We start from the raw sequence: 20158 nt of genomic DNA, 5'->3' as shown, positions 1-20158 counted from the left end.
ACGGCTGTCTCTGGGCAGGATCACTCAGCACCTGCCCAACTGTGCAGTGGATGAAGCCAGGAGCTCCTCTGTGTGTCTGTGCAAGGCCAGTCTTTGTCCTGTTTGCCATCTGCACTGCTACAGGCTAGAGCTGTAGCAGAGGGGCATTCCTGCTGCCTGCCTGACACACCCCACACCAAAAATACAACTGTTACAGTACTGTGGGTTAATTCCTGTAAAAGGGTTTCTGTGTTAAATACTGATCAGTAGGTTTTCTATTTGCTCAGGCCTTTTGTTATTAGGAGCACTGAAAACACCAAGAGTCAGCTAAAAATCAATGTGCCTCTACACAGGCAGCCACTGAGAAGAGTGCAGGGTGCAGGTAATGTGATCACAGCTACTTAAACCAGTGATCAGATACACCACTACAGTCTGCAAAAGCTTCAAGCAGGAGAGAAACCCTACTGAAAAGGCCTGGACCATGCAGTCTCTGAAATACATATTGCTCTTGTAAGTTCATGAGATGAATAGGGAGTCTAGCACGAGGTAGAGCACACAACTTTGCTTCTGTCCTGGTGTGACATTAGGCTCTTTATTTTTGTATAACAATAATTAGTTGCAGTTGAAAGTGCCCTGAGAATTATTCAGGTGATGGTAGCACCAAAACCAGAGCCATCAAAGCAGAAATGCAAAACAAAATATGCAGATATGAGGATGCATCTTTTGATTCCTGAATTAGCTCAGATATATATTGCTGCATGGCATTGGAGTGCCTGCATAGTGACTCTCTGTGTGATTTCTTCAGTAAGCAGGGCCTTGAAGGAGGAGGTCACCTCAAAGAATTTTTATCTTCTTGGTATTTCTAGCAATAGTATGTCTGCAGAGCTGCAAAGCTTTGAGTTACTATTGGTGCTGCTCCATCCTGTGCTCCCAGATGAAAGTTTCCAAGGAGTGTCATAAACCCATTGCACAAGCTGAGGGAAGGAATAGAAAGCTGCAAAGCCTGTAATAATGCAATATTATAGCATTGTCTAGTGCTGCAATAACCCTGCTGTGTTTGGAAGGTCTCGGGCATACCAGCACTGTGGTTAATCAGTCAGGCAGCCAATAGTAATTCATAGCCTTGACTGCTGAGAAATTCAGCATGGCTGAGATAGACATCTGATCCAGCTCAAGAAAGCAAAGGCATCTTCCCACAGCAGTTTGCTTTTTGACTCAGATGCTTTAACTCAGTTTCTGAATTTTCTCACTTATTTTCTTAAGAATAGTTTTTAAAGTATGATGCTTTAATTAAAATATTCTCTTAAGTCCCTGATATTAGTTTCTTTTTTACTGGCTTTTAACATTTTAAGTAAATCAGGCAGGAATACCAACAGCCAGACAATAATACAACTGTGGCAAGAAAGATGTTAAAAGGACACTAGTGGGATTTTGTGATTCAAAATTATTACTACAAGTGCTGAATCTGCCCTGTAAGTATGTGTTATAGAGTGTGAAGTCTTCCTTATCTTACCACTGAATTCAAGTCAGCCTCTTTATATGAGGAATTTCTCCTCAATCATTTGGAATTGGTTATAAGGCAGGAGTGTAGTCAGTAACAGCAGAGCAATGAGAAAGTTCCTCATTACCCTGTTGCCCAAGTTTCTCAGAAAGTAAAATTCAATGCCACATCAGTTCCACCGTGCTTTAGGGATATAAACTGAAACTGATTTTTTCATTCAGAGTTCCTAAACAAAACAGTTATTTTTTTGTTCTTTGAAATGCAATATCTTTGTAATCAAAAAATTCCTCTTATTTGTTTTCTATGGATTTGAAGTGAGGTTACAAAAGAAGACAGTTACAAGTCCTATGTATGCAAAGTACTTAGGGAAAATGTCAAGTGACTTGGAAACAGGCATGCTAAATAAAAGTGTCATCAAGAGAAAGAAAGAGAAATTGGGTCAAGACTTCTAGCAGTGCATCTGGTCTAGGTGTTCAGAATAGAGGTACTGCTTCTCAATTTTGGAAATCAAGGGGTGATTATAATGATATGGTGATGCCAGAGGAGACACATCACAGTAATCTGGAGTCATCAGTCACTGGGTGAAATGCTGGAGAAATACTAGCTGTAGAGAAAGTACATAGAGTATAATAAAATATTTATTGTATTAACAATATTATTTTTCCAAGAAAGACAGTACTTTTAGAGAGCTAATATTGTATACTAAAAGTCTGTTTTTTCCCAGATTCTCTGATACCCAAGCCAAGTGAATTGATTTTAAACTGAAGTATGTATTACAACAATGCGCTTGGCAGAAAAGTATTAGAATGTAGATGCATTAGAATCCACATAAACTTGGATTCTTCAGCTCCTGGAGAGGAGACTATATATGTTACCCACTGATGGAAACATGGGCTGCTCTGCAGTGTGCCCTTGGGCATGTTCTGTTTAAGTGCCTTGAAAAATATGTGATTATTCCTCATGTGCTTGTCCACGCTCAGTTTGTTTATGGAGACTGTGACATTTACAGTATCTGCAGTCAGGAACACTGCTTTTGCCACGATTATCTCCTTTTACTAAAACACCCCTAGGAGATCTAGGCAAGGCAATTGCATAGAAGACTTAGCAAATACAAATTGTTAACTGCATGTGGTGATACAGTTGGAAAACACTTTAAAGAAATCAAACTTGCCATTAGCCTGATCTGAACCATACAAATTCTTCTTTAATTTCTCTTCCCTCGTGGTACAAAAGTCTGCTCATTCTTTCATCAGAAAAGATTTAGACCTGAGGGACACTTGTAATTGGGAAGTAATTAGTAAATAAGTCAGATAAATATTATCCATTGAGATTTGTGAAAGCACATTGGATAGAAGTCTTAAAGAGCTGTATCAAATCTGAACAATTAAAGTTTTAAAAAATTATCTCTAGTTAGTATGATAAGTCCATTTCATCATAAATTAATTCACTGTTAATAGTTTCTGCTGCTTTTGGAGCAATCTGAAGAGGTTTAGGCATCTGAAAAAGTAGTTAAAATAGAAGAAAATCTATAATAGCACAGCATCTTTAAACTAAATTTTGACAGTATCCAGATTCTAAATTGCAGTGAGATTTTGCTTGTGTGCAAATCTGTAAATGGGGCTCTGGGTCCAGAGCTGAACCTCAGATCTGTGGGTATGAGTACTCCTTCCTCCTCATCTAACTTCAGGCAATATTTCTCTTGGTTCTTGTAGGGCATAACATATTTTCTGTCTTCTTGATTAAGAAAAGCTCAGTGGTGTCCATTTTCTTGTGCTGAAGTCAAAAAGCCCAGATTGTGGCTGTGGCCAGATGTGGCTGTTACTGTTCACAGCTTTGGGCTCTTTAAGTGGAAAAGCAGGATTTGAGGTACAAGATATGTTTGAATAAATGTCATTTGTAAGTAGACTGGCGAAGAGCTGCTCATAAAATAATATTAAAGTCTTTATATACCTCTACCTAAAAGTCACTTCAGAATTGTGAGGTGCTACAGAATTCTGCTGTAGCTTTGCATCAATGCACTGGTGGGGTAATGGGAGCACAAAGAGTTCTGCTATTGCTCCCTGAGTGTGACCTGGTGTCTCTCATGACCCTCCAAGGTCTGTTAGATCTAACATTAGATTTGGAGGGTTTATATAATAAAAGTCACTACAGTTACTGGAAGTACTATGAAATTATACAGTGCATTAAAATGGATTAAAACATATATACTGTCCCCATATAGATTTCTTTCTGCTTTATTGGAATAGTCAATTTGGTTTAACCAATTCACCAAACCAGGTTTACTGATAGGTTTACTACTGGTGGCAGATGTCCTGCATGATTGCTAGCACCTTGCTGTACTGCCTCATGTCCAGATACTGATTTGTAAGAATTCTGCTCTTTTCCTAGAGCAGAGCAAGCACAACAGACTGTTTTGCATAGATACTGAAAATTTTGAAAGAGTTTGGAGCAGACTGAATGCAGCTGAACACCAGAACAAGAGTCTCGTGACTGCTTGACATAATTTCTGATTGCTACTGATATATCTATTTGCATTTTTATGCTTGTCTTTAGTATGAACTTCAATGCATTTTTCTTCAACATTGAAAAAACCTAACAACCCAGCTTGATGAAAGTAGGAAAATTTTGCTTTGCTTGCAGTCATCCTGTGTAGTATAGTCTATATCTGCTACAGAAGTTTTAACTGTTTTAAACATCTCTACTAACACGCTGACTAAAAGTATAGATATAAATCAGGAAATTAAAGCAAAAATCCTGAAAATTATAGAAACATTAAGCATTAATTTTTAGATCAGGCATTTAACATTTTCCCCCATTTATTTACTGTCTGAATGGGATAGAAGGAAGACTAAACCCTATCATCAGAATATGTTTGACATGACTATGTGTTGCTGAGGAATCAATCTATGTTAAAACAAGAACTTCTTTTTCAGATCAGTCTCTTTTCATGTTAGTAGAGAAAACCTTCTTCTGATTGATTTAGGGCAGTGAACTGGCTTTATTTTATTACTTGTCTCATGCCTTTAGCACTTAAAAAGCTGCAGGCAAGGGTTGGGGTTGTATTATCCTAGGCAAGGGTCAAAATCACATAAATATTTCATCTCCACCCTTGCAAATTTTTTCCTAATTCTCCCAGCGCTTGGTTTGAATGTTGCCAAATAGGTTTCCTAAATGGCAAATGGGTCCATGGTGAGGGGAGAGGGAGGGGAGAGGGAGAGGGAGAGGGAGAGGGAGAGGGAGAGGGAGAGGGGAGTTTCTGATGTTTCTGGCAGCTTTAGAGGATGGTTATGTTCCATTCAGGGCAAGAGGATGCTCTTCATTGGCACCTTCTCAGCAGATGCATCTAAATCTTCTAAACAGAATGTCCAAAACACTGGTAGGGTTTGCATGTCTTGGCTGCTTAAAGGGAGTCTTAGAAGGAGGGCTTTTTAATGAAATCAGTGATATCTCAAAGGCCTCATGTTGGCTGCAAACCAAGAAATGCATAGCCAGCATTTGAAATACTAAGAAATATTTTAATGAAAATTTTGATTATCCCACCTGTTGGACAACTGAAGGAAGGGAATATATTACATATATACTGGTTAGCTTCAGGTTTTAAAATCAGTATTTTAATTGAGACTTGACAATAGAGATAAAAGGCATTAAAAAAACCTCTACCAAGTATCCTGGAAAGCAAAGTATTTACTCTTTCACAAATTCATCTGTAGTAACCCATAGATCTCAAAATACAAGGTTTTAGGGTTTTCTGTCTCTTATGATGGTGAAAATTACCATCAAATGGTAATTCCACGGTTCTGTCCAGTGAGGATGATCTGAATCTTATCCCATCCTTTTTTTTTAATAACAAAAACAACTAATGAAAATAATCTTGGGAGCTAGCCAGCTCTGTCCTGCTTCTCACTAACCTCAGTTTCTCATTGTTTTAATGGTGGCAGAGCTTTCAGAGAACCTGACGTTTTTGTTCTACCTTCCATCTTATAGAAGTCAGTTTTATTTGTAGGGAGTGAATGGCAAGTGCTGGGGGAAAAGACTTCTTGTGTGCTGCACATGGCATCAGTGATTGACAAAGGGGGAAGGGATGAAGCACCCAGCCAAGAACCTTGGCTTGTCACTATTGCTCATGCTGGTAGTTGATGGAGATCCTGTTTCTCTGTAAAATTCCCAGACAGACAGGATTCAGGTTCCAGTGGTTCATGTCAGGTTAGAAACAGCTGTATCCCCCACAGAAGAGATTTCTGTTGATCTAGTCATAGTTCAAACTAATTTTTCCCAGGGCCATGCATAAAATAGTGCCAGAATGGAGAGAGAAAGAAAGAAAGAAGGGGGAATAAAAAATGTGAACACCACTTCATTTTGTTTTAGGAAGCCAACCAAAATATCCCAGCTAGTGTGGGTTGGCTTATTATCACCATAGTCATGTTAAGTATTAAAATATACAAAAAAGAGGGGAAAACTGTTTCAGTCCAGGAAATTTCAATTTTAGATTGTAACATAACAAAGGGCTAAACTGACTTCATCCTTCAGTTTGGCAAGCCTTCTTCCAGGGTGAAATTTTTAATTCAAGCTTTTAGACTAAGGCAAATAAGCACATAGAATGCATGTTGTTTATATGTATATATATGTGAATATACAGAAATGAGATGTTAACAATGATAATTTTCTAAATATCCTCCTACAATTACTTTAAAAAACATTAAAATAAACAAATGGGAACTGGCTCTGAGATAGAGCTGAGAAACAGGGAACAGTTTGTTTAACATTATTCTACATTAGAGTTTTTAAACAAGGGCCGAATTACTTGCTTTCTGGAAAAAAATGTAAAAAGACAAACTAATGAAGTCTAATAAATAGGTTGGTAATTAAAAGGAAAGCAAAACAGTGCCTACAGTGTTAGAAGCATACAATAAGAACATACTTGGCAGATGTAAAATATGCTGCTACATAGAGATTTGGATAATCAATACATCTCAGAAATGTTGCTTTAGAGTGGAAAATCAAAATTCTCCAATCACTTCTGCCTAGAGGAGTTAATGAATTTGGTCAAGTTTTTTGTGATGGGATTGAAACAGGTCTTTTGTTACTGTACTCTCTCTTCATGTGTGTGCTACTATAAATGTTTCCTTCTTTAAGGAAGCAATTCAGATTGCCCTTTTTCAGGGCAATTACTGCTGTGTTAAGTTCAAGTAATATAGCATCTAAAAACATTTATGGAGCAAAGAAAAGAAGCCTTTTATTCCAACCTTGCCAAGAGCAGAAATAAAATGAGCTGTTGTGCTGGGAGTGTAGAACTGCATGAGGATTTGTAATGTCCTATTTCTCGTGGTTTAGTCTTGTGTGCAGCCAGAGATTTGTGTGATTTAATGAGACTGTGATTCGTTTATCCTGTCAAGCTTTAAATAAAAACCCTCAAAGCACTTCCTTCCTTTTTTGAATTATGTGTTTTTGCAAGTACAGTATCAAAAGCTGTCCCTTGAAAAGAGGGAGGGGAGCCCAATACAGTTATGTATGTTGGCTGGATTTTTTTTCTTCTGTTTTATTAGACACTGAGTAGTATTATCCATTTCTCTGTGCCTCTCTGTCTTGTTTGGGTGCATTAAGAGGTTCCTGCCATCCTGTTCAGTTACATGTGAAAACAGAACATAAGCACAGGCTGCTCCTGAACTCTGCTTTTGCAGGGAGGAATGGGATTAAAACCTTGTCCTGTGAGTGGGGAATAAGCCCCACAGGAAGCCAGGCTGTGCTGAAGATGGGCATAAACTCCTGCTTGGGCCGTGTGTCTTCAGGCACCATCTGTGCCTGTATTTTGGAGCATCCTTGCATGGGGTGTAAAATAACATCCAGAGGGGAAAATATGTGCAACACTTTTGGGTGCTGATCCATTGTAAAGCTCAGTCTGGAAGTGCCCTGGTGGAAGGGCTCTGCTCCACCTGCAAGGACCAGAGTCAGTGGTCCAGGGTCCCTGTCCCAGTCACAGGGGGCAGGAAGCAGCACATTGACCTGGGGGAAAGGCACAGCTGTGGGTCCTGCCACTCACCAGCTTCCCATCTGCTGAAGGATGGCAGCCTCTTTCCCATCCTGGGAGGAACAGGGTGGGACGCTTAACTCCCTCAGCAGGAGCAAGGCTCTCATGGTGATTCCCCAAAGGGAAGGATGTGATCATTCTGGTGGGAGGAAGTTTTTGCTTCCAGCTCTCATTCCTGTGGTGCTAAGGTGTTGCTGCCTCTCTGGCAGGTGTTGTTTTGCTCCTCCACTAGCACTATGGGTGTAGTTTATTTTCAGTCTCTCTGCCTTCCTGCAGCCAGGCTTCCTTCTCTCCTGGCCCAATGCCACAGCCTCCCCCAGCCCCTGCTTCTTCCTCCCTGTGTTGGTGTTCAACTCATTTCCTCCTCATTGACCTCATTGCAGCAATAAAACTAAACACCTTAATAAAGTTTTTATGTATGAGTGGAGGATGCACAAGACAGCCATCAGTCTGGTCACCTTGCTTCCACACTTTTATCTCCCAGCCAGCTTGATATTTCTGTACGCAGCATTCAGCTTCCTAGCACCTTCATGGTGATCAGATCCCCTGGGAATAACTGCAGTTCCTCTGCAACCTGCAGTTTGTGAGAGGCAGGAGAGCTGCACAAAGGGAGCACAGAAAAACCACATGCAGCTCTGTGGTTTGATCTGCAGAGTTGCTCCTGAGGTGTAAGAGAGCCTGCTGAGATGGTGCTTGTGCAAAACTAGATCCCTCCATGACTGTGCAGGGGCATATTGAATTTCACTTTGGAAAAGTGACTTGCACTGTTTTTGGATATCTGCAGTGGTTTTATATCGATGTAGATATGGGTGGATTTTTTTCCCCCTGCTGTTTGCATCAAGAGACAGTGCTGTGGTAGCTGAAATGTGACCAAAATCCATCCAAAACATCCAGCTGGTAGATCTGCAAAGGCAGTGAAGATACTTCATCTGCTTCTTTATGTGTGTGAGGGCAAGATAGGGACTGTGGCCCATGTCCTGTGGTGGAGCCAAATCTGCTGACATTCACAAAACTTGAAGCAGCCTTGAACCTCTGCATCTTGCTGTGAACAGGGCCAGGACACAGCAAAGGTGTGGCAAGAGCAAATGGCAAAGAAAGGGGTCAGAAGCAGATAAGGCTGAGTGCAGGTAGGACGCGGCTCTGTGAGGCACTCTTTGGGAGGCTGGGGGTGATTTGAGTTATGTTGTGAAAGCTGCTTGTCTTCACACAACTGTGTGACACTTCTGCCCCTTTGCAGTTTTGATTAAAGTGCCTGGAAGTGATTTACACTGAAGTTGTACTGAATTTCACATGAGTAGCAGTACATTTCTGTAGAAGCCCTCAGTTAGAATAACAAGACTGTGGTCAGCTCATAACCAGTCTGGAAAAGCCAGAGAGGTTCAGTTGTCTCCCCTGACCTAAAATTTGTGAGGAAATTCTGGCTGGAGTGGTGAATCTCAGGGCATGTCAGAGCGAGAGCTGCTCCCATGGCTCCTGAGAAAAGCTGCAGCAGGTTGGGCAGGTGGAGGCTGAGCTGCAAGGTGCAGTCAGTCACAGGGGAGCCAGGCTCTCCCTGACCATTTGCTGTGTTAAACGCTTCCACTGGTGGTGGGAAAGTCTGCATGTGAAGGATCAGAGCTGGTACAGCTATTTTTACTTCCCTCCTGTCAGCCCACACTCGGACAACCTGTATGTGGTCTGTGGGAAAGTGATAGCTGGCTTCAGTGCCAGGAAGCTTGAACTTGTGGATGGAGCATGGAGACCTGATATCAGATGCATGGAAGATAACTCTGACCTTCCACTAAGCCCTAGAGATTGATACATCTAAGCCTCCTTGCTCCTATGTAATAATCTAGGATGTGTTCCTTGGCAGAAACCCCACTGAGCATTTCTCCAGCTGCTGGGTTGCCAGCTTGAGTGAGTTTTACTGCAAGTTTCACTATATTTGGCAATTTGCTTACAGCCTAAGCTCCTGGAAATGGGTCATTAGTAAAAATAAATAAATTTTTAAAAAGTTGCTTCACTCCCACCCCTTTGAAATCCGAGGTTTTATCAGAGGACCTAAGAACAGGCACTCTGCCTGCCTGCATCCCCAAAAGCAAGAACCTGAGACTGCTTTTTCCAAATGCTCTGACCTGGGACACTTGGCTCATGTTTAGTAGGTGATTCAGGTCAGCAATACAATTATTTGAATATCTCCCAAGGTATTTTCTCAAAGTAGATAATTAAATATAGGTTTAAAAGGCAATATTGTGAAAAAAAAAACCCTACTTCAAATTTCTTTGGGTGTTTTTTCTTTATTTCAGAAGATAGTTTCTTAGATTGCCACAAAAAGTACTGAATGCAGCTTGACTCCTGTGAAGCAAAGAGCCAGATTTATTGGGACTAACAAGGAAGTTGCTCAAAAGAGATTCATTAATTAGGAGGCCTAATCAGAGCCAATAAGACAAATGTGCTGGCCATCCACGGAGTAATATACATCTTTTGGCAGTCACCACTCCCCACAGGCTTGCTGTCTGTTGCTGCCTACTGTATGGCTTCCACCACAGAAATGATGTGATAACACTAAAACCAATTTGGCACTTTCCACATGAGAGGACGAGTGCATTCCCCACCCTGGAAATGCAGCCTCCAGCTGTCTTGCCCTATGCCAGAGGTTTCTTAATACTCTGGAATTAGCTGACTAAGAGATGAAGCAAACTAAAGGAGCATTTGCTATCTGTTCAGGCTGCCTAAGCTTTCCATCAAATAAACCTTGGTCTGATTCTCAGCCCTTTGGGAATGGTTGCCCACAGCTAACATTTGCTACCCCAAATAACCCCCTGGTGACCTTTCCTGCAAAGCTGCAGCCAAGAAAAACCCTGTTTAACATAACAGTGCACATCTTAGCACATCAACTTGAACCATCCTGACCTCTGAGCTGCCAGGGTCTGTACAAATTAATTTTAACAATAGTCAGTGTTGAAAGGAAGGAATGTTTCAAAGGAATTAAAAAAATCTCCCTTATCCATCTCTTCTCATTTAAGAAATAGTCAGGAGGCCTGCTTTAGAAAAATGAAAAGTGCTCCTTGTTGCAAAACAATGGGCTTTATAAATGGAGGGGGAACTCTTTGGTTTCTTGCATCTTAGCATCACAAGATGAAATTTCCCACAAGTGGGTGCTGCTTCTGGAAAATCAGCCTTTAATTTCCACTGGGGAATTGCCTTTATTTCCTGGGATGCCTCAAAGATACCATTGGGATTTGCCTTTTTCATAGCTGCTGCTAATACTTCTATTAAGCAAATAAGTAAGTCTTCTCTTTCTACCCACTTCCCTGGTTTGTACCTTGCCTCATGTTTTCCAGGGCTTTTGTGTGAATGTCCAGACTGGGAAAGGAGAAAAGCCATTCTCTATATGGTAGTTGGAACTTAAATCAGTTAATGATTGAAGGAGCCCATCAGAAGGGAGATACATAGGAAAATGAGATCTTCAGCCTCTGGGGCAAAACAGACTTATCACTTCTGCTGAAGAGGAAGCTGGGTTGGGTTAAGTCTCAGTTGTTTCCCCCAGGGTAGACTTATTCCTCTGCTCCTCCTCTGCAGCAGCTTTGATTCCAGCAGTCTGTAAGTAGGCAGGATTATTACAGTAGGGGGGTTAAGTTGGAGACAATAGGAAGTGTTAATGATAATTTTACAACTTGTGTAGAATTGCTTTAACAGTTTAAAAGCTGTATGTTGAGCATAGATAAAAGAGATGGAAGCTTATTCCTGAAGCATACAGTGGACTTCAGTAATTGCATGCATGAAATCACCTCTTCTTATTTATTTAGCCAGTGTAATTTGTTGCAATCATCATTTCTGGTTTCATACACAAATGCTTTTCTCTTTGCAATTGAGATGTGCTGCTGAAGGCAGCACAGGGCAGGAATCCAAGAGTATCCCCAGATGGTGCTGAGGAAGAGACCCCCTTGAGCAGCAGAGGGGTCTGCTGCCAGCAGGAGAGTGGTGAGGAGCATGTGGAAGGGCTGCCCTCTCCTCCCAAACATTTTCAAAGCCAGGGACTGGCAAGCTGCAAGGGCTGAGGGGGAGAGGACTGGGTGTTTAGTGTAGAGGGAGATAAGATAAACTGATATTTCTCTGAACTTAGTGCAGCTTTCGACACACAGCCTTCAAGATCCTGTGAGGTTGTAAAGGTCCTCTTGCAACTAATACAGTAATGACCTTGAATTTGCTTCCAGCTCAGCTGTACTGCTGGAGGACAAGGCATTTCTTGTGTGCAAAAAAACATTAAAGCAGCACAGAGATTTGCCTGCATAGCTCCAGTCTTCAAGAGATTTGGGTATCCTTTCTGAGGCCCCACTTGCAAGGAGGAATTGCAGATAAGCTTCTGCAGTAGTTAACACGTAAAGTTTTTTGGATTTATTCTCCCTTGTGAGTCTCCTTTTACTTGTAGTGTTGACAAATATACTGTTGAAGCTGTTTTTTTTCTTTTATGTGGGTATTTTTTTGCTGCACAAAGAAACTAATCATATGCATGCTTATATGTGCAGGCTGACAAAGATGAGTGTGCTTTCATGACATAAGTGTTGTGGAGGGCTTGGGGGGCAGATTTTTGTTTGCTTTAATTTAAAAATAATTAATGATGCATCTCAGTCCTTTTTCAGATTGTAACCTGAAGAGAGTCTTGACTTTTTATGCTGAGGCAGTATGCTGTGCCAAACACATATGATCACAGACAATTAGAAAATTGTAGTCTTGCACCTGAATTAAGGCTAAACTTTTCCATTTCTTAGCAATTTCTGGTTATAAGACACAACAAAACTCGGGTGGGGGAAGAATGAGAAAATTGTGAGGTTGTGTTATAGATTAAATTGTGTCTGGACTTTCTACGTGACTCAGTGGAAAATATTAGTGACCTCTTCCTTTATGATTTTGACTTCCTGCAAGCTTATCTGTTAAAAAGATCATGCGAATGCTTCCATTGCAGATCCTGTAAGAAATGTATATTCAGCAGGAGAAACATCTGACCAAGCAAAGACTAACTTACACAGTGGTTTGGAAGCCACATGTTGAAAAGTGCTGGGGAAACACACAGGGAAAATGATAAAAAGGGATGAAAGCAGTTCAGATGGGTGAAGAATGCTGATTTTAAAATGCGAACCATCTGAACACTGATGAGTGGGCAGGTTGCAATAACTTCAGGGCAGACCTAAGCTGCACAACAGCCATATACTGTAAGGCAACTCCCACAGGACATCACCTGCAGTGATTTAAAATTGGAAGGTGTGGGAGTATCGAGGTACTGCAGAGAGCAATCTTGCAGTAGCAGAGTGCGAGTAGGAAATGGGTCAGTTGGAGTAATCATTTTCTTCCATGTGGTTTGTGTGAGGCAAGCCAAATGTATGTGGAGCACTGGGTTATCACAGTCATGAATTATTTTTTTCTGTGTAATAGAAATTGCAATGAAATTTGGTCATCCAAGCATAACTTTATGAATCCTCCCTCTGTTTGGACACTGCCTTGAGCCCCAAAGTCAGCTGTCTCTGTCTAATGTTTGAGGCTTTGTCTAGATCATTAAAATAGGCTGTGTTTGGAAATGTAATGGTGTGTCTCACATTCTCAGGAGGTCAGCAGAAATGCAGCCTGAGGTATCTCTGTATTACCACCTGCGGTCTGTTCTCGCCTCTGCATTGTGGTAGGCGATTTCCCCATTTGTGCTGAAACAACTGGATGTGTGACCACACTGAAGTGAATAAAGGGGCTGACCCAGTTAAAAAAAAAAAAAAAAAAAAACAACAAAAACCCCCCACCAACCCTCTAACATGTATTTCCTCTGCCGTATCAGTTGCATATGTGGGGGTGTTGGCAGCAGCAGAGGCATAGTGCAGGAATGAAGGACAGAGAACATCTTACACCAGTGTTACTGCTGGCTTCATGTGAAAACACAGTCTTAGTTACAGCTTTGGTTTAAACTTTGCACTCAGCTTTGATGTACTTTAGCAGCTTGCAGAAAGGTGATAGCATGTGGTGACTGTGGTTTGGGTCCCTCCTGATGGCCAGTGTGAGCAGGCAGTGTGTTATCACAGGCGTGTGTGCTGTTCGGATGTGATGTGATGAGGTGGTGGCTCCTGAGTAATGAAATCCAAGCTGGTAATGAAATCCAAGCCTGCCCCTGCTCCCATTCCCCTTTGTGACTCTAAACTCCCACCATTAAGTGGTCGTTGAAACAACTGGGTTAGAAAGAAAACTTGAGAAGAAGGGGCTTGGCTTATTTTTAATGCAGATCAGGTGAGTGATCTGTCACTGATTAGTACACTGAGTTGCACTGCAGTGTAGCAACTGAGGCTGATGATGATGACTGTGGTGCAGGATATGGAATGGTAAGGCTTCTGGTGGAGATTTGCTCCAGTCAGGCTTGTAACTGATAGTAACACCACTTGATTAAGCAAGTGAGTTCGTGTAAGGGCATAGTGTGCTCGATGGTCTAGCAATGTGTTATGTATTTTCCTTGGAACACAGCCCCCTCAGTCAACTTTGTTTCATTTGGACCATGCATCCCTCCACTAATGCACAAGCTGTCCAAACCCCCCAGGTATTAGTAGGGCACATATTTCCAGGACTAGGTCTGACATTCTCTACCCACTCCCTTTATGTAAATCTCTATCTTATCCTAAAGGAATGTAATTAGATAGTTGTGCCACCCATTCTCCTTTTTAGAAAACACAAAACCCCTGGCACTTTGACGTGCACAACTCCTTCATTCCACTTCAGTGTGCATGCAGCACCCGTAGCAGAGGTACAGGAGTTGTTCAGGGGTCTGGTACTAGGCAACAAATGATGTAGCCTCTGGGGCTGTGCCAGCTCATACCAGCTGAGGAAGAGGTTCCCCTCTGAGCCATTTGTGTGATGCTCTCTCCTTCACCCCCTGTGTGAAGCTTCTTTCTGGGCTGTGGGCAGAGGAGGGCTGCAGCTTAGAGCTTGTGCTCCCTGCCTGAGTTTAGCTTTTGCTCTCCTAGTGCTACGCTCGGTATAGCAGAAGCAGGCAGGCACATGATCTCCCTGAAGGCAGGATCCAGTGTTACTGTAGAAACTGGCCACCAGCTTCTTTTGTAGCTAGCAGCTGTCACGGTGTGGTTACAGCCAAAGCGTGTCACTCCTACCGTGTCTGTGGGCTCTGGAGTTCTGTTTCTGCTACTGAATCCTTTGTGCCGCTGCTTGGAGATTAATTCTGCACCGTCTGTCAATATGTGTTAAGATATTTCTGAGTTGTATTCATTTTTAGAATGGTTTTTAATAGCATTTGATGTTCTTTACAGGTTTCATTTTCCTTCACCAATACTTCAAGGCACAAAGGAGCTGGTAAAGGCATTGCCATGAAACCGAACTTGAAGCAATGGAAACAACTCATGCTCTTTGGTATCTTTGCATGGGGCCTGCTTTTCTTGGTGATATTCATCTATTTTACAGATGGCAACACTGCTGAACCAGTTCCAAGTTCCTTTTCTTACATTGAAACTAAGAGACTTCTGCCACTTCAGGGCAAGCAGAGAGTCATCATGGGAGCCATTCATGACCCATCATTCTCTGAAACCATTGATGGGAATGAGGTTCTCCTTAATGAAGATCTCCTAGGTACTTTTAAATCAGGGACTGGAAATTCTAAGAAATGGACTGTATTGGAAGAGGCCTTTAGAAATGAAGATGAGTTTTTTCCACCCCAGTTAGGAAGAAAATCAAAAAGTGCTTTCTACCAAGTGAATGATGATTATTTATTTGCTGCTGGTCAGCCATCACACCACCACCTTCAAGAGACAGAAAAATTCATTTCAGCTGACATGAATAATCCAAAAGGAAATATTTTACAGAACAACTGGAGCCATCAGAGAAGAATGAGGAGAAGGAGCACAAAGCATAGGAGAGGCCAGATGCTTGATGAATCTGATGACTGGGATGGGCTGTATTCCACAATGTCGAAATCCTTTCTTTACAAGCTTTGGAAAGGGGATGTCTCTTCCAAGATGCTAAACCCTCGACTGCAGAAGGCGATGAAAGATTATTTGAGTACCAATAAGCACGGGGTGCGGTTCAAGGGGAAACGAAACTCCAAGCTGACAGGAGACCAGCTATTCTGTGAGCTAAAAGAAAGAGTGAATGTGAAAACAATAGATGGCAAGGAGGCTCCCTTCTCCACTCTTGGATGGGAAAAGCACGTTCCCCAAATTCCACTGGGCAAATTATATGCACATGGCTTTGGGAGCTGTGCAGTAGTTATGTCTGCTGGTGCAATACTGAACTCCTCTCTAGGGGATGAAATAGGTGGGTGAAATGCATCTGTTCATGTGTGTATATATTTGTATATGTGTGTGTTCATGTTTACATTTCAAAAGTTTCATGCTTCTCAAGCACAGATCTGTAAAGTCTGCTTGTTCTCTCTCACCAGAGTTGCATGAATGTAAACTAAAGGACTTCAGTGAGGCTGTTCATTCCCTTTCAGAACAATATAACTGAAAGGAAAATCAAGCCTGAAATTATAATCTAATTTAAAGAAAACAATGATGCCTTCTTATCATAATGCAACTTGTAGTAGGGAGGTGGCACTGGTTTTGTCAGATCTACCATATTCAACATTTGTGTGCAACATGCATTTATTTCTTCAGCAGATAAGAGCCATGTTCAGGTTTTATTCTGCAAAGCTGTGTTATAACTGATCTTTATTTTGCAGTAGCTCATGAGAAACTGCTGTTGTATGCCTGTCTCAAGCATTTGTCTCCATGTCAAGAAGCAGTAGAGTGTCCTCTTCATCTCTTGCTGACTTAGAGTTCACAAACATAAAGAATTCAGACCCTTGAGTAGCTTCACATACTGAGATCAAGTCCCCTGACCTCTTTTCTAAGACTGAATTTAAATAAGTTCAAGTGTGTTCACCCATTGTTTTCCCCTTGCTACTCTGAGTCAGTGAGGTTACAGGTGTGCTGAAATGTCAGTGTCACACAGAATCCCCCACCTCAAGGTGGGAGTTTCTTAGCAGCTATTCAGAAAAGGGTGGTGGGACCACCATAAATCTAATCCAGGTCACTTTTATTTTTTCTTTTCAAAAATTGCTACTACTTCTGTTAATGTCTCAGTAGTTCTTCATTTTAATAGCCAATGTGCAGTATGCTAAAAGTGTTGAAAGAAGGACGAAAGGTATGTCTCAAACTTGTTTCTGAAACAAGAAGAGTTATTTCCTTCAGCTCTCTATAAAAAACCTTTTGATCTTCACTCATTAATCCTCCCCATCTTCCAGGACTTCACATCCCAGTACTTGCTTCATCACTCTGTATCACCTCTTTGACACAGATAGGTTTCCTTTAAATCTCTGGGATATGCTGGAGCTGCTAGGATTATCAAACTACTGCAGTAAGCTTCCAGCACAGCAGAGGTACCCAGCAATCCTACAGCTAAAATCACATCAGGGTAACCCCCAATTCTACAGGACCTTTTCCAATGTGTTATCTTTGACTGAAACAGAATCTTCTGTCAGTGTTCCCCAGAACACCCAGTTTACACCAGTGTTAGTGCTCCACTGCAGAATCTTTTGCACACTCAGGGGCAGCCTAGGTATGGAATTGGGTGCTTGACATGGTGCCTGGAGCCTGCTTGCTCCTGTGTTACCCATTTCCTTAGGAAGTTTCTGGGCACAGAAGCTTATGTTGTTTTCTACTGAAGAGCTTTGGATTTAAATGTCATTTAAATTGCCATCTGATGCTACCTGAAGGGAGGAAGATTGGGTTTGAAAATGCCTACATAGAATTTTCAGATCTCATACATGTTATGCAAGAAAGTGTTGGGGCACCAGGAATCACAGAAGGGTTTTTCTAAGAGTCTCTCAGGCCATGGACAGATACTTGTGACTGAGAAGAGGATTTGGCCCAGACTGTGGGGGCCCAAGTGACTGCTCACAGCAATGGTAGACAAGGGAGAGTGATTTTGAGCTTAAAGAGAGGAGACATAGATGTTAGGAAGAAGTTTTTACAGTGAGGGTGGTGAGGCACTGGAACAGATTGTCCAGAGAAATTGTGGATGCCCCACCCCTGGAAATGTTCAAGGCCAGGTTGGATGGAGCTTTGAGCAACCTGGTCTGGTGGAAGTGTCCCTGCCTATGGCAGGGTGGTTGAAACTAGGTGGTCTTTAAGGTCCCTCCCCACCCAAACCATTCTGTGATTCTATGGTTTATTCTCCCAAGAGAAAAAAAGAAAAAAATACCTATGAAAGAAGTGAAGGGCATTTCCCTTCACAGGCCTTTAGCTCCCCCTTCTGTGTTCCTATTAGAAACACAGGCAAAAATGGTAATTTGTGTTCTACCTTTTGCCCTCCTCTCCCCCTCTAACTGTTTTTAAATGAAAACAGGCATGGAAATATTGTGCAAGTATAGCAAACACTTCCATCGTGATTGTGCTATTAATTGAGAGAACCAATTATTTTGGCATCACAAGAAGTAAGTGTTCTGTGATCAAACCCCAAACGTTTTTGATCTTTAAAATGCTTATCAACATACACATACTAAGGTTAAAAACAGTTTCCTTAAAAACAGCTATTATCAATGTTAAACTGTGTCCTGGTCATACATTTTTGGCGAAGGAGAAGTTTTTCATCTGTATACAGAGAACCAGCATGATGTTGGAAATGCATCACACTGCCTCTCAAGCTGCAAAACATACAATTTCCATTTCATAATCCAGTCTTCAGTCAACAGATTGTCTAAAAATTGTCAATCACACGTCCAAAATTTATGTTCTTGAATTCATCACAACAAAATTGTGATTTTCTTTTCCTTCTCCAAATATGTGAAGTACCTGCAGCTTCATTTCCTGTAGTTCCTGCAGAATCAAGATGCTTGGTGGATGAAGTCTAGGTGTTGAGGCTAGGGTTGTCCCTGCATGGGGATACAGAAAACATTTCCACTCCTTAGGTTCTGAGGAGTTGGGTTTGGTGGGCATCTGGCAAAATTCCTCTTTTCAGACATGGCATATTAATGCTAACATGTATGTCTGAGATCAGGCTGCTGGCACACAGTGTTTCCCTGTAAGGAGTACAAGAAGTGCAGAGTAAAGGAAAAGATGAAACATCCCAATTTGATGGGATCAAGCCCAGATTCCACTGAAGCATGTTGGCTATCTTTGGAGACTTTTGTGTCCTCCAGTTTTTGAGCTACAGACAACACATTTGAAGAGACCAGAGGTGAACAGCTGTACAAAGTAACTGTGGGTTAAGGCATTTCATGCCCATTTTGGTCTGAACCATATTCTCAGCTCCCATTGCTAGAATGGATAAAAACAGACCAAATACAAGGCTACCTATAGGGGCTGTGTGTTTCTGGCAGTGGATAAAATGTCTTGCTCTCCTTTGCACATTTTAGGCTTTGAGATACCCTTAAAAGTAGCACTGGGAGGGTGATTATCTCTTATCCAGTGGAGGCTTGCATGTGGTGTCTACCCTTGACCCATACTTGACCTAGAGCTGTTCTATCTTCTCCAAGGTCAACAGCTTGTGGAGTAACTTTGACAGTTCATCTCTGTTAGTCCTTTGCTACCAATGGATCCTGAAGTTTCTTTGTGTGAGCAGAGGTGTGGGCTGGCTTCCATACAGAGGCTCTGTAAGATTTGTACTGAGTTAGAGAATAAGTACACAGTATGATTAATAGATTTGGGGTAGCCTGAGATTTTCAGGTATTATAAAATACAGTGAAACACAAGCTTGTAGTTAAGCATTGTTGTTCATTCAAATGTGCAATTAGATATCCATGCATTTTACATGCTTTTGCACGGAGTAATTCTCTGTAAATTTTGGGTTAGAAGTAGTGAGCAATTGTGTGTACTGGGTGTACTAATAGTCTTCCCACACTAAGTCTATCCAATTAAGAGAAACATTTAAGTATTGCATGCTAAATTAATAGATGATTCTGAACTTTTTCTCAGTGGGCTTTTGTATTAACAACATATGGCAGATGCAAGTGGATTTTTGTTTGTGCGTAGCAAAGCATTCATCATCCTTAGAATATCCAGATTAGGACAAATGTGTAAAATTTGTATTACTTTAGATAACTGATTTTAATTTACTGTTCTGTATACTAAGAAAAAAAGAGTTATCCCCTCATTTATTCTCCTAGATTCTCATGATGCCGTTTTAAGATTTAATTCTGCTCCAACACGTGGCTATGAAAAAGATGTTGGAAATAAAACAACCATGAGGATCATTAATTCTCAGGTAAGATCTTCCTTTTCAGAGTTCAAGTCAATGTCTCTTCTGAACAATATGACAACAAGTTAATAACCTCTGAAAAAGTGTTGGGTAATATGGGAAGCAGGTGACTGGATTCAACAGTTGTGATGCAGAGAAGGTGAAAGTTTTCCCTTACAGGGGTGTTTGCACTGCTGTCTGTGTAGAGTAACTCAACAGCCTTGTTTCAGAGAACCAGTTTGTTAAGTTTCTCATGTGAACTACTCTGTAAGGGCTCTGCAGGATGCCAGAGAGCTGTCAGTACAGAAGACCTGACTTCCTGGACAAGCCATTGCCTCCAGGATTTTCATGAAGTTCAGGCTGTGGTGATTCCAAAGCTGCTTTTTCATATTTTCCAGTTCCCCAATTATTTCCTTGCTGGAAGGCAAAAGAAATGGGAACTGAGCTAGCCATCATTGTTTAAAAATTTGGAAAGA

At 41.4% G+C, this 20158-nt stretch overlaps 1 protein-coding gene across 4 annotated transcripts in view; it reads left to right on the top strand.

The window, feature by feature from the left end:
- ST6GAL2 (ST6 beta-galactoside alpha-2,6-sialyltransferase 2) overlaps nt 1–20158 on the top strand; it is a 106391-nt gene that overhangs the window by 71079 nt on the left and 15154 nt on the right. For 3 of the 4 annotated variants that reach the window (XM_079300673.1, XM_079300671.1, XM_079300670.1), the window contains 2 exons: nt 14780–15779; nt 19612–19709. In XM_079300673.1, the coding sequence (XP_079156799.1) occupies nt 14837–15779; nt 19612–19709 (1041 nt within the window). In that variant the 5' untranslated portion in view covers nt 14780–14836. Of the gene's footprint in view, nt 1–14242; nt 14260–14779; nt 15780–19611; nt 19710–20158 lie in introns of those variants that run through there. The other variant, XM_079300672.1, reaches the window with a different exon arrangement.

Source organism: Erithacus rubecula, assembly GCF_903797595.1.
Source record: "Erithacus rubecula genome assembly, chromosome: 1".
Lineage (NCBI taxonomy): Eukaryota > Metazoa > Chordata > Aves > Passeriformes > Muscicapidae > Erithacus > Erithacus rubecula.
The sequence above is the reverse complement of the archived record's forward strand: the minus strand, read 5'-3'. Positions and strand labels throughout refer to the sequence as shown.